Source organism: Schistocerca americana, chromosome X (assembly GCF_021461395.2).
Source record: "Schistocerca americana isolate TAMUIC-IGC-003095 chromosome X, iqSchAmer2.1, whole genome shotgun sequence".
Classification (NCBI taxonomy): Eukaryota; Metazoa; Arthropoda; class Insecta; order Orthoptera; family Acrididae; genus Schistocerca; species Schistocerca americana.
This window is the reverse complement of record NC_060130.1, coordinates 965,664,834-965,678,460: the sequence shown is the minus strand read 5'-3', so window position 1 is coordinate 965,678,460 and position 13,627 is coordinate 965,664,834. Positions and strand designations below refer to the sequence as shown.

The window sequence follows — 13,627 nt, the reverse complement described above, 5'->3', positions numbered from 1 at the left end:
TCTTTAAAACTACCACTAGACCTGGCGAATAATATTTTAACTCCATAAACATTTATTACAATTAATGGTCTTCCAATTGTGCATAACAAAGGAGGTCATTAAAGTACTAAGAAGTTTTTTGTAATTCTTACACATGGTCCGTAAGCTCTTTCATTACCACAGTTTTTCAAACAGTTACTTGGATAATTTTTTTGTACACATTTGTTCTTTAGTTTGTTGAGAACAACTTTCCTTAACCATGAAACTTACTGCCAAATGCCTTTGTTGAGATTAACATCCACTCCAATAGCAACATATCGAGTTCTGCTAGGTATATTCTGGTAGAACATCTCCACAGTTCCATGTTTTGTAAAAGATTTGCTTTCCACAGAACCTTCAACCAAAACTTTCATATCTTCCTTCAATATCCACTTCCATTCTCCTAGAACATGTCCTTTAACAACTGGTAGGTTAAGAGCCGCTTTCAAAGCCCCAGAACTTTTCTGAAAACTAAAAGTATTGTTAAAAGAATGAATCAGAATTTCTTTAGTGAATACTGAATTCGCCAGGATTAATATAAAACACATTAAATTTAAGTAAGATATACAGTGATAGGAATGAAGGTTCTTAACATCTAATCAAAGATAACAATGAATTGACTGAAGTTGCTTGTACTCACTAATAATGCCCTATGGCTTCAATTTTTTCAAAATCCTTGAATGGAGTTTCTCCTGTAACTTCAACTGTGTAATTCATGTTATCATATATTAATATTTTTCCAGTCAGGGCACCACGTTTGTAAAATTTATGTGTACTACTTGCCTGTGGAAAAAATTGATGGAAATACACATTACACAGGATAAGAACAAAACTTGTAGCCTTTACCTCACAATAAAATTTCTGACATATGGATACAAAAAGAAGAACAATATTTATAAGAACAGAGTATATGCAGTGAATGTAGTAAAAGCTGTGTAGCATTGATAGTGTGCTGTTTGAAGCTTTCTCAACATAAGAACTGCTTGAAAGCTTCTAAGGCACTGCATTAGTTAGTGCTGCGGAAGTTGCACACTATTTCAATGAGACAGCTGCCTGTCACCATCAAGTGCAGCTGACAGCAGCTGTAGAGGTATTGATTATATACTGGTTTACTGTATAAGTACAGGTGCCAGAAGGTGGGGCTCAGTCATAGCTGAGGACCTTGATATCCAGAGCCCCTGCAATAAAAATAATCCACTGATCCAGTATAGGAAAGACCAGCTACAAGCAGTCATTCCTGCTTAAGTGGACCACAAGGTTGTCTGTACGTAGCTTAGTTGTCCTAGCTTTGAGCTCCCATCAGTGTGATCTCCCTGAATACAGTTCTCTGTTGCTGATGATTCCTTAGTGGTGCCACTGCTGACTCCCAAACTTTGTGACACTGAAGTCCTGTGTCTTTAGGAGTATAATGGTAAGATTACATTGGAGTGATGGGATAAAAGGGGGCAAACTATGAGGTCACCAGTCTCTTCATCCTGTATATATCAAGGCGAGCTGAGTCCTCAGAGGAAAAGAGCACAGATGATAAATTCTGATGAACCTTATTGTAATCGAGAATCAGTAAAACTGAGATATATAAGCAAGTTGAAGTGAGACAGAGATAAGTGGGTGAAGTTGTGTGATAAAGCAGCTGGAGGCCTCCAGGGTGCATTGTATAATGGGAGACCTGATCCCTGCATCTGAACATTGTTTCCTTACCTCCATTACCACAAGAAAACTAGTGACATTGGCACATTCATAAAATCTTAAGTAAGAGAACAACAGTGGTGAGACTGTAAACTGATGGCAGATGTAAAAGCATAAGAAGAATTAAAAAGATGGAGAGGGCAGGTGCCAGGCCATACCACTGAGCAACGGCAGCCATGGGCCCTGCAGGTGACAAGGTAGCCCTACAATCCCAGATGCAGCTGATGAGGAGAATGTGCCCTATCTCACAGAGGAGAACAGAAACCATCCACGTTGGCATCATCTACTAGCACTAGAGACAAAGTTTCAGCAAGTTTAAGGTTTTGCCATAAGGTGGCAGTCCAGTAGGATGTGGGCAATCATCAGGTGGGCACCACACTGACAGTGATATGGATCCTCATATCATAGGATGTGGCCACTGGTCAGTGAGGTGTGGCCCATGTGATACTGACAGATAATGGTACATTCCTTAAAAGAACCACAAAGGGACAACTGCCACATAGTCATGCCCCCTTTGTTGCTCACAGTTTGCTCACACAAACCAGGGTACACCAATCCATATTCCAAGTATCCAACAACTGACAGCACAGAGTTGAGTGAAGGTCTGGTTCCTGTACCCCCATCTCCAAAGTTGGCATCCTGGTAGACAACTCGACCAACTGGGTACTGTTTAACATGTTCATTCCCTGAGATGCCAATGTGACCTGCAGTCCAGACAAAGATGGCCAACCATCAAACTTGATGGAGGTCAGAAAGGTGATCCTGGATAGACATGACCAAAAGTTGTTGAGAATAGCACTGGTAAATAGCCCGAAGATTACTCAAGGAGACACTATCAATTCAGGATGTCTCATCGGTGCAGAGGAGCGAATGTGACTGAGGGTCCGTGCAGTGGCCACCAATTCTGCAGTAAATACACTGTGTCTGTTCAGCATGGAGTGTAGCTCACTGCACCTTGCATGTGTGTAGGCAAAACCGGTTCACCAATCGACTGTAGTGTATACCACATCCAAAGCAGGCTATGCAAGGATGGCCAGGAACAGATGGTGTAAAACCACTGGGTCAACAGACTCTTGTGATGATCTAAAGGATAGATTGAGAAGGATTGAAGTATGGGATACACACAATGGGGGCTGATGTGACTACTTCCTGACTAGAGGCGACAGTTGGGAACTTTGGAATTCAGGGAAGAGACACTGAATGCGAACTGCAATTGTGACTCCAGTCCTGGGCAATTGTTGTGGAAGGTGGATCCCCCTACAAGGAACAAGTGCATGGTAGTTTGAATGCTCAGAGGAGCAGCAAATGTGTATTGGATAGTTACAGCAGTTGTTGGCACCTGATCTGTACTGGAGAGGCTCCAGCCTCCACAAGTATGCTGTTCACAGGGCTGGTCCAAAATGTTCCTGTCGCAAGTCAGACCTCTCAATGTTGCTTTGGGTCCAGCATCTGCAATGCTGAAGGTCATGCTGACCCATATGCCAGACCCTCATAATGAAGACAAGATAAGATCAAAGCTTTGTAAAGCCACAAAAGTGTAGTGGTGTCTACAACCCAGCTGGTGTTACTGAGGCAGCAAAGAATATTAAGGTTTGATCAGCAAGTTCACATACATTGGCAAAGATAGGGAAGCCACATCAACTGGGAATTGGAGATTGGTCCCAGAAAGTGATAACACTCCACCACTCAGAGTAATTTGTCATCGAGGTAGAGTTCTGATTGTGGATGAACAGTATGACACAACAGAAATGTATGACATATGTCATGGTAGTTGAAAACTGGAAGTCATGGATGAGAGCCAAGGACTGGACCTTTACTATGGCACCCTGCAGTCAGCATTCATCGACACCCACAGTGGAGGAGCAATTGTAAATGCAGAAATCATCAGCATACAGGAAGGGTGACACACTAAAACACACAGCTGAATGTAGACCACTAATAGACACTATAAAAGATAGCACACTATATACAGAACACTGTGAGATGCAGTTCACTTGTATGTGGAATTACTGTGAGAAGCAGCAATTTGAATGCAGAAAGAATGGTGTGACAAGAAGTTCCAGACACAAATTGGGAGTGGGCCCCAGAGACCCCCCTTTCATGTAGGATAACAAGGATGTGATGATGCCATATGATGTCTTAAGTCTTTTGCAAGTCAATGAAGAGAGGAATAAGGTGTTGACATGAGGAAAAAGCTGGCTGAATAGCAGACTCCAGGCAGACTAAATTGTCAGCAGCAGAACAGCCTTGGAGAAAATTGCCCTGGGATGGAGCCAAAAGACCCTGAGGCTCAAAGCATCATCAAGGCTGCAGGCTCACCATACATTAGAGCAACTTGCAGAGAACATTAATGGCTGATAGCTGTCCACCTCAAGGGGTTGTTTACCTGGTTTCAGTACTGGAAACATCATGCTTTCTCACCAATAAGATGGGACCTCAACCCTCACTGCAGATACAGTTGAAAATGGCAAGGATGTGATGCATTCAATCCACCAATAGGTGTTTGGGCATTTTGTTGTGGATATTGTCTGCCTCTGTAAGCATGTCAGGGCAAGGGGCTAGGACATTGAGGAATTCTCACTCACTGAATGCGCCATTATATGTCTCTAGGTGAAGTGCAGTGAAAGGTAAGTGAATTTACTCCACCTGCTTTGTGAGGGCATGAAATGCAGAGGCTTGAACGTAATTCAGAGAAAAATGTTCAGTGACAGCATGTGTGTCAGTGCAGACAACACCATTCAGGGACACACCAGTACACCTGTGGGGGATTGGTGTCCATAGGGGCATCCAGCCTTTGCCTAAACCTCCACAGAAGGGGTACACAATCCATTGGTAGTGACACATATTTCACAGCTTTCTTGTTTCTGTCATTTTATTAGACAGCAAAACTGGGCATGGAGGCATTTAAAAGCAGTGAGGTGCTTCATTAATGGATGGTGCTTATGGTATTGGAGAGCCTGTCTGCAATCTCTAATGGCCATGGTCATTTCTGAAGTCCACCAAAGTACTCTTTTCCAATGGGACAGTCCAGAGAAACAGGGGATAGCTAAGCCTGCTGCCAATAGAATGATTGTGGTTGTGTTCTGGACAGCTGCATAGATACCTCCATGTGCCATGGTGGTAAGGTTGACTCGAGAGGCACAGGCATTCCAGTCAACATCGTTGAGAGCCCATCTGGGCCCAGGTGTGTGATACTGAGGAAGGGACTGGATGATAAGAAAAATGATCACTGTCACACAGGTCATCACTGACTCTTCAATATATGGAGATGAGAAGACCTGGGCTGCAAAAAGAAAGATCAATGGCTGAATAAAATCCATATGCCACAGTGAAGTTTGTGGGGGCACCGGTATCAAGAGACAAAGATCGAGTTCTACAGATTAAGTTTCAATAGCTTTACTGTGGCCTGTGGTCATAGTTCCACCCCACAAAGGGTTGTGGGCATTGAAGTTACCCACAATGAGGCAAACAGTGCAGAAAATGCTTTCTGAGGCACATCACCATCATGTTGGAGATTCATATTAAAGATGGTAAAATCCAGACACATCCTCACACAAACAACCACAGCCACTAAAGTTCAATTGAGTGGCATGTGTTAATTACAGACAGAGCCCAGAATGTACATGCAAACTCTGCTTGACATTCTGTCATAGTCACCACAATTCTTAAAACAGTCACAATAACCACGGAGGGTAGGTTTTTACAATGCCAATGGTACCAGCTGTTTATACACATCACAACTTACCAGGTCAGGTGGCCCCATATATTGAATCACACAATGTAGTATGCTGAGTATGCTGGCAAAAAGGGTATTACACTAGGCAATTATGGATAGCACTTGGTTGGGACAAGGAAGTTTGTGAGTACCAGGTCAGGTCAGGCCAATGCAGATAGTGGCTGATTGTATGCCTAGTTTGTTTAAATAGTGTTTCTATGTGAATTAGGAATTCACCAGTTGTCCAAGGGTCTACACTAGTAGATATGTGGTTTGATGTCCACAGAATGCCAGAGTCATTTGCATTTCTGTGCAGCATTCTTTCTGTTTATATTATTTCCTTGTGAAGTAACTGCAGAGCATGGTACAGTGCTGACACAATATCACAGCAATATCTTATAGTTTGAGTTTCTTGCCTTTACATCATGTAGGATAGTACGGTGGGTGCTGCAGGCTAGACGGAGGGCTGGTGAGAAGTGGTGAGGACGGAGGGGGGGGGGGGGGGGGGGGGGGGATGGAGGAAAGTAGCGGAAAAGGAGAGAGAAAAAAGAAAAGCTGGGTGTGGTGGTGGAATGCAGCTGTGTAGTGCTGGAATGGGAACAGGGAAGAGGCTGGATGGGTGAGGACAGTGACTAACGAAGGTTGAGGCCAGGAGGGTTAAGGGAATGTAGAATGTGTTGCAGGGAAAGTTCCCTCCTGTGCAGTTCAGAAAATCTGGTGTTGGTGGGAAGGATCCATGTGGCACAGGCAGTGAAGCAGTCATTGAAATGAATGATATGTTTGGCAGTGTGTTCAGCAACAGGGCGGTCAACTTGTTTCTTGGCCACAGTTTGTGGGTGGCCATTCATGCAGACAGTTTGTTGGTTGTCATACCTATATAAAATGCAGCACAGTGGTTGCAGCTTAGTAGCTTGTAGACCACATGACTGGTTTCACAGGTAGCTCTGCCTTTGATAGGATAGGTGATGTTAGTGACCAGAATGGAGTAGGTGGTGGTGGGAGGATGTATGGGACAGGTCTTGCATCTAGGTCTGTTACAGGGGTATGAGTCATAAGGCAAGGGATCGGGAGCAAGGGTTGTGTAAGGATGGACTAGTATATTGTGTAGGTATGGTGTATGGTGGAAAACCACTGTGAAGGGGGGGGGGGGGGGGGGGGGGAAGGGTAGTGGGCAGGACATTTCTCATTTCAGGGCATGACAAGAGGTAATCAAAACCCTGGTGGAAAACGTAATTCAGTTGCTCCAGTCCTGGGTGTTACTGAGTGACGAGGGGAATGCTCCTCTGTGGCTGGATGGTGGTACTTTGGGAGGTGGAGGGAGACTGGAAAGATAAGGCATGGGGGATTTGTTTTTGTACAGGTTGGGAGGATAATTACAGTTAGTGAATTCTTCAGTGAGAGCGACTGCTCGTCACTGCAGATCCTGCAACCATGGGTGGCTAGGCTGTACAGAAGGGACGTCTTGGTGGTATGGAATGGGTGGCAGTTGCCGAAGTGGAGGTATTGCTGGTGGTTAGTAGGTGTGATGTGGACTGAGGTACTGATGTAGCCTTCTTTGAGGTAGAGGTCAATATCTAGGAAGGCGGGTTGTTGGGTTGAGTAGGACCAGGTGAAGTAAATGGGCGGAGAGGTTGTTGAGGTTCTGGAGGAATGTGGATAGGGTGTCCTCATCTTTGATACAGATAGTGGTTGCAGGTGAACCAGATGAGAGGTTTAGGATTCTGAGCTTTTAGATGTTACATTCCACCACCACACCCAGTTTTTTTATTTCTCTCCTTTTCCTCTCCTCCCCCCCCCCCCCCCTTCCCCACCTCAGGCCTGCCTTCCATCTAACCTGCAGCACTTCACTGTCCACCACACCATATTATCCCTTCCCCCCGCCCACCTCCCAGCCTCCTCCTTACCACCACCCAGTCACTACTCCCATCACATGCTGGTGCTGCTGCTCGCAGAGTGGTTCCAATTGCCTGAGACTGCAGTCATGTATGTGAGTTGCATTTGTGTGAGAATATGTGCGTGCATATGTGTGTCTATTGTCAATGAAGGCTTATGGCCGAAAGTTTTAATTGTGAAAGTGTTTCTGTTATGCTTATCTGTGACTCAGCATCTCCACTGTTTGGTGAATAGCAACATTCCTTCTTATAATATTGTCTAAACCACTCAATGATATAATGAGTCATTGTATCAGGTATTAGGGAATTATGACGAAAAGAGAATTATTGAGTATTATAAAGTTGTATCAAGGGGCACAGACTGCAGCTAGTAAAACACTTTTGGTTGAGTCAATACATCAGTGGTATTACAGAGCTCATGAAGCATGATACATTGGATGGTTCCCTAAGGGATGAGAGGTGAAGTTTAGGGTTCAGGCAAAAGTTCTCTCATTATTATGATCTGCACTGTGACTGTATGATTTTATCACAGATTACTTTTTGTAAATAGATCACTCTAAGGTCTTCCTTCCAAACTTCACAACTTATTTAATATAATGTAGTGATAAGGTGCAACAGGCCACTGGATAGTGTGTCATGCGAAGAATGGGATAATTAGGTTGAGGAATACGTGTGGTACACTGTTAAGGTTAAGCACGAAGTCAAGGAGGTAACGCATGGGAAATGGTGGGAGTGGAAGTCTGTAAGGTTAACTTTTGTAGAATGCTTCCCAGACTCCCACCGACCTATTCCCATGAGATTGTTTGACACAGCAGCCATCACAGACTGAGAGAAAGTTATCGACTCCTCAGTGAGACAGCTTGGAGGGTGCCACAGGAAGCAGTGAGTGAACCATGACACAGAACTTAATTGTCAGTAGTGTAAGTGTGATAACATATCTTTGCTGTGTTTTCTCAGGACTAGGATCAGTTTTCAAGGGCTGCAACCATAAAAATTGTGGAGAAATTTCAATTATGTCTCAGTACCCATCTTAGCTACTGAAGTATCACAGATGGATTCTTATAGGTGTCGGCAATAAACTGTATGGAATTAGCTAGTTCCAGGTGCATTAACAGAGAGAATTTGTTGGGTCAAATTCTTCAAAGAGGGGAAGAGCAAAGGAACACAAGCCAAGGCAGATGTCTTGCCCATTTTGGCATGCGCTGAAGTAGCCAGTCATCGAGTCATCGACCATCATATGGGGTGTGTCCACCGTGAAGTCACCATTGCTTGTCATAATACTGACTGAACCACCTGCCAAAGGAGGGCAGCCAAGTGTTGAACTGTGGCTCTTCTAGTAACTGGGCTACTGGAGTGCTCACCAGTGCCAGCTGCTTTCAGCCAGCCTCCAGTCCAACTTTCACTCCCTGAATAAATCTGCCCATTACTGGTCATGGCCATGTAGGACTCAGCATCCTTCACTCACTGAGCAGTCACAGCCTGCTGCATCAGCCCTAATGCAGCACAGCTGCTGGGTGAAAGTGTTTGCAATGCAAGGTCCAACCATGCAAAATATGCTGAGCATAGCAGTGGGTTGTACCCTACTACAATATGTCAGTGCTATGGGGTCCATGAGCCACGGTCCACCTTCGAGTTGCCACGAGATGAGGGCTTGAGCTTGTAATTAATTGACACGGGGAGTCTGCTACCTTCTCCATACACATAATCTCAGGCCCGTGGAATGTGACCAGGCTTTTCTGCACAATGTACGTAGGGTCCATGGCTCATATCTCCAACAAAGGAATCTGGATATCAAGTCTCACAGGATAATGTTATAGCCCCACATCCTAAGGCTTGGGCTTCTGTAGCCAACCAAAATATGAACCGAGAGACCACTACAGCCTCCCAACAGCTAAACCCGAAGGTGACACATAGGTGTCTCATTGAAATACTGTGTAGTTTGCACAATACCATCCAATGAAACATTCTAGAAAACATTTTTACTATGTGAAAATACACTTGTAGGTGTTACTGAAACTGTACAGCCGACAGTTACTGATATCAATACATGAAGTTTATTCAGAACTTCTATAAACAATAGTGATTCAAATAATGTCTTTAGTCAGAAATAATTTTATTTTCACTCTTATAAAACATCATTTCTGGTTTTTTGAGACCAAAGTCAGGTATGTTGATTTCTACATCATGTCTAGAAATGTTCTCACATGATTCTATTTATGTCATATTATCACACAGAATCAAAAATGAAATACCAGTTACAAGAGTAGGACCATCAACAAGAACAAACACTTCACACTGAAAGTAACTTTATAAATAGTAAATGGAAGTACACACAGAGTTTAAATGACCTGCCTCAATGTGAAATGCTCCTGTGTAAACACATATAGAATGTTCTAGTATGACCCCTTTCTTACCAGTCACTGACTATAACTGCAGTGTCTTGGGTAAAAGAGCATTACATGCAAAAAATAAAATTTTTGAATCATCTGCCATGTTTAATGGCAGATCATTGATATATATGAAGAAAAGTAAGAGATTCAGAGCAGAATTCTGTGGCATGACCCCAGTCAGATTCAGTTATCTTCCATGTTTGTTGAGACAGTACAACAACATTTGCTTCCTCTTTTCTGGATATGAAGTGAAACATTGTTAAGCATTTTCCCTAATTGTGTAAAGTAACAACTTATGGAAGCATATTCCAATTAAGTGCTACCATTAAAGCAAATAAAATACCTACTGCCCTCAACCTATTATTTAACCCTGCTACCTAAGGCACAAAAGAATATGCATTTTACTGATGCCATACTGTGAGTCTAACAACAATTTATGTACTGAGGAGTGTCACTGCACTCTTATTTACAGATTTCTTGAAAACTTTGGAAAACTCAGTAGCAAAGAAAATGACGTAATTATCTCTTTCTCCATATTTAAATCTGTCGGGAAACTAACCACACCTGAAAGGCACACGGCGTAGAACAGAAATAGTTGATGTGATAGTCAGTACAATCCTTTTTATTCCATTTGTTGACTTATGAAACCTCGCCAAAAGGTCAGTTTCCATCCAGTGAAATGAAGAAACCAAAGGAGGAATTAGTATCAGATGGCTTGTGATAACTGAGGTACATGCACACATTTTTAGAATTCCATATGGAGGCTCATGTAATATCTGACAGATCAGTTGAGACTTGGCCAATGATACCTGTTTTATGTTTTATTAAGTGTCTTCACAAATTCCAGATGACCTGATATCAGAATGTTGTGAAAATATTTCAGAATGTCTGGCCATAAACAAGCTAAAATGCAAGCAACCTTTTGTCGTATCATTGATTCATAAACCCTCTCATATTTTCTTCCACCTTTTCCTTGGAAAACACAAGCAGAAATAATGCAGAATGGGTACAAAAAGTCCCAGAAGGCTTATGTGTCTATTTCAGTGGGCTGAGGGCTCTTTCAGGGCAGCATAGATTCATAATCTACAACAACAACTTATTATAAATGAAACAAGTGAACTTTATAATTTATAATGTACACTTGCTTTTTTAATGTATTTTTCTAATGTAATTACTGCTGCAAACAAAAATAAAACAATTATATTGATTGAAAGCTTGTACAACCTTATGTTTAGTATTTTATCCAGCTACAGCAACAATAGTCATATGTAATGAAATAATAAGTAACCAGTTGCATAAAAGAAATTTAATTTCTTTACTGGTTTTTGGCACTTAGTGCCCTTCTTCATAAGGTTATGCCTATTGCATTATTTGCAAGTGTCTGTATTACTGACACCTGCAAAAAATGCAATAGGCATAACCTTCTGAAGAAGGCCACTAAGTGCCCAAAACTGGCAAAGAAATTAAATTTCTTTCATGCCACTGGTTGCTTATTATTTCATTATATGATATGATGTGTATACAGTGACAACTGTATCAAGAAAATTAAATATCTGTGCTCACTGGGCAACCAACTTGATAATATTTGTCAATTCTGTTAACTGCTACAACTAAAATAAACATTTCTGTTTATTTTCATGGCCCCAATATCTACAATTTCTCCTGATATTGTGGACAACTAGCTACCAGGCAATATGTGATCAGTCAGGAACTTCATTTTTTTCAAAGGACTACATGGTACTTACATATGCATCTTCCAGTCCACTTCCCAAATCTTGTCATTTACTTTTTTCAGTTCTTTGCAGAAATTTGTTCAAAGGAAAACGAATTTTAACAGTAATAATTGGTAGCATTCAACCATTTTCTCTTCTACACATGGCTCAACAACGGGTTTCTAGGGACACTTTTGTCATCATCAGGTTGTCAAACTTAGCTCAAGAGGTTAAAATAGTAAAAAGCCTACCAAGACATTTGTGGCATTTAGACAATAAAATAGTACAAAAACACATTAGACTGAGTGTCCTCATCTTACATTAAAATCATTAACATCTGTTGGTAGTCATTCTGTCTCAAACCACATACCACACCTGGTCATGTCCCGATCTGGTATGCGCTGCAAGACAGTCAAGTTGACACTTCACCAGATGACTGGGGGATTGTTTTGAACTGATACACCCACAGAATTAATGTGTAAGTTAGCTATTTTCTCATCCATAATGCTATTCAATTGGTCTCCTACTTTTCCTCAGTTCCAAAAATGCTACTTGCATGGCATGGCGTCTGTGATCGTCAGCCTGTAGCTATTTCATCTAATAAATACTGCAAATTTATAACTATGCATCTGCTTTAAAATAATTATAAAAATCTGTTAAGAAATCTCATTCTGTTGACTTTCACTTTTACATTAAGAATATTGTTATTTCTTTTATCATGAATTGCAATCTACAATCCTTCCAGCATGTCAAGTTTTCATCCTTTCTTTTCTTATGTACGGGATTTCTAAGCCCTCTCCAATCCCCTTAAGAGGATTGCCTGCTTCATATGCATTGTTTCCAACCACTGATTTGTTGTAGTTATTTAGTCTGAATGTATGTTTAAGTTCCTTGTACATGATAGGAAACATTCTTCCCATCTGTCCAGTATACTTTGAATCACTGGATGTGCAACATATTTTATAAACACCTGATCTCTCAGATTTGTTTCCCTTCATACAAACATCATGCTACAAGCTATATCCAGCCACATTGTTTGTCTGGTACACAATTTTGATACCATGCTGGTTAAAAATATTCACAATCTTTTACAAGACTGTTCTATAGTACGGCATAGTGACTACATTAATTCCTTCTTTGTTAAGTTTATTATTTATATTCTTATTACTCTCACACTCATCTTTCTTCAAGAACATCTATTTGGTATACATTATAAATTCCTTCTCATTGGCACACAAACTACCATGAGTACTAAGGTATGAAAAGCAGACTCTTTATAAGCTTGTGAATGGTATGAGTCAATGGGAATTATAGCATCAGTCATTACTGGTTTCCTGTGGACAATGAATGCTTACTTACTGCCCTGCTATTTAATTTTCCAATAAACATTCAAATTTGACAAAGCCATTACAGGTAAAATAATTCTTATAATATTATGTAGATACACATTGTCACTTGTTGATGGTTCTGAGAAATATACAGAGAAAAAACTAATGATTCTCACAGATAAATTGAGTTTTTGATGGAGCATGACAATTACTTGATTTGAACATTAAAAGACAGGGAAATAAGCACACATTTACTGTCTACAATAAAGCAATGACAACTGACGCTGTAATTCATAATGATTCAACACACCATTGCCATCTAGCAAGTATTTGCACATTCGTCAAAGGAAGTTCTAGAAGTGGACAATGTGCATGTAACTCATGCCTTAGCAAAAGGCAATGGACTTTCACCCCTCGTAGTGCACAATGTGTTCCACTGTTCCACTGTTGTCCCAGAGCTGGGGACATAAACCTGTCCTGCAATTACATTTGGAAGAGATGCCAATCTTCTCAGCAGGTGGTCTGGGTGGTGCATCTTGACCCATCTCATCATGTTCTACAGTCTTCCGCACACACCCATCACACTGCCAGAACACTTCATCTCACATGAACAGCAATTTCCTAAGTGGATGCATCACATTATCTCATGCCAATAATGTGCTCTCTTTCAGACTCACTGATTTGACTGTACAGTTCACTCATACATCTTTGAGGCATCCTGCACGTCTGCTCAAGTCACACTGATCCATTACCTTTGATTTATTGTGACAACAAGAGCCACAGCCACATTTTACCAATAGGTGATGTTACGCCACAATATCAAAGTTGACCTTGATCCCACGGTTCGATATGGTTCAAATGCTAATCATTTCTGCAAAGCATACCG

At 41.5% G+C, this 13,627-nt stretch overlaps 1 protein-coding gene across 1 annotated transcript in view; it reads right to left on the bottom strand.

The window, feature by feature from the left end:
• Window positions 1-13,627, bottom strand: part of LOC124555064 — a 704,233-nt gene that overhangs the window by 336,613 nt on the left and 353,993 nt on the right. The window contains exons 39-40 of the mRNA XM_047128850.1: window positions 659-801; window positions 250-489 (exon numbers count right to left, since the gene is read on the bottom strand). Of these exons, the coding sequence (XP_046984806.1) occupies window positions 250-489; window positions 659-801 (383 nt within the window). The remainder of the gene's footprint in view (window positions 1-249; window positions 490-658; window positions 802-13,627) is intronic.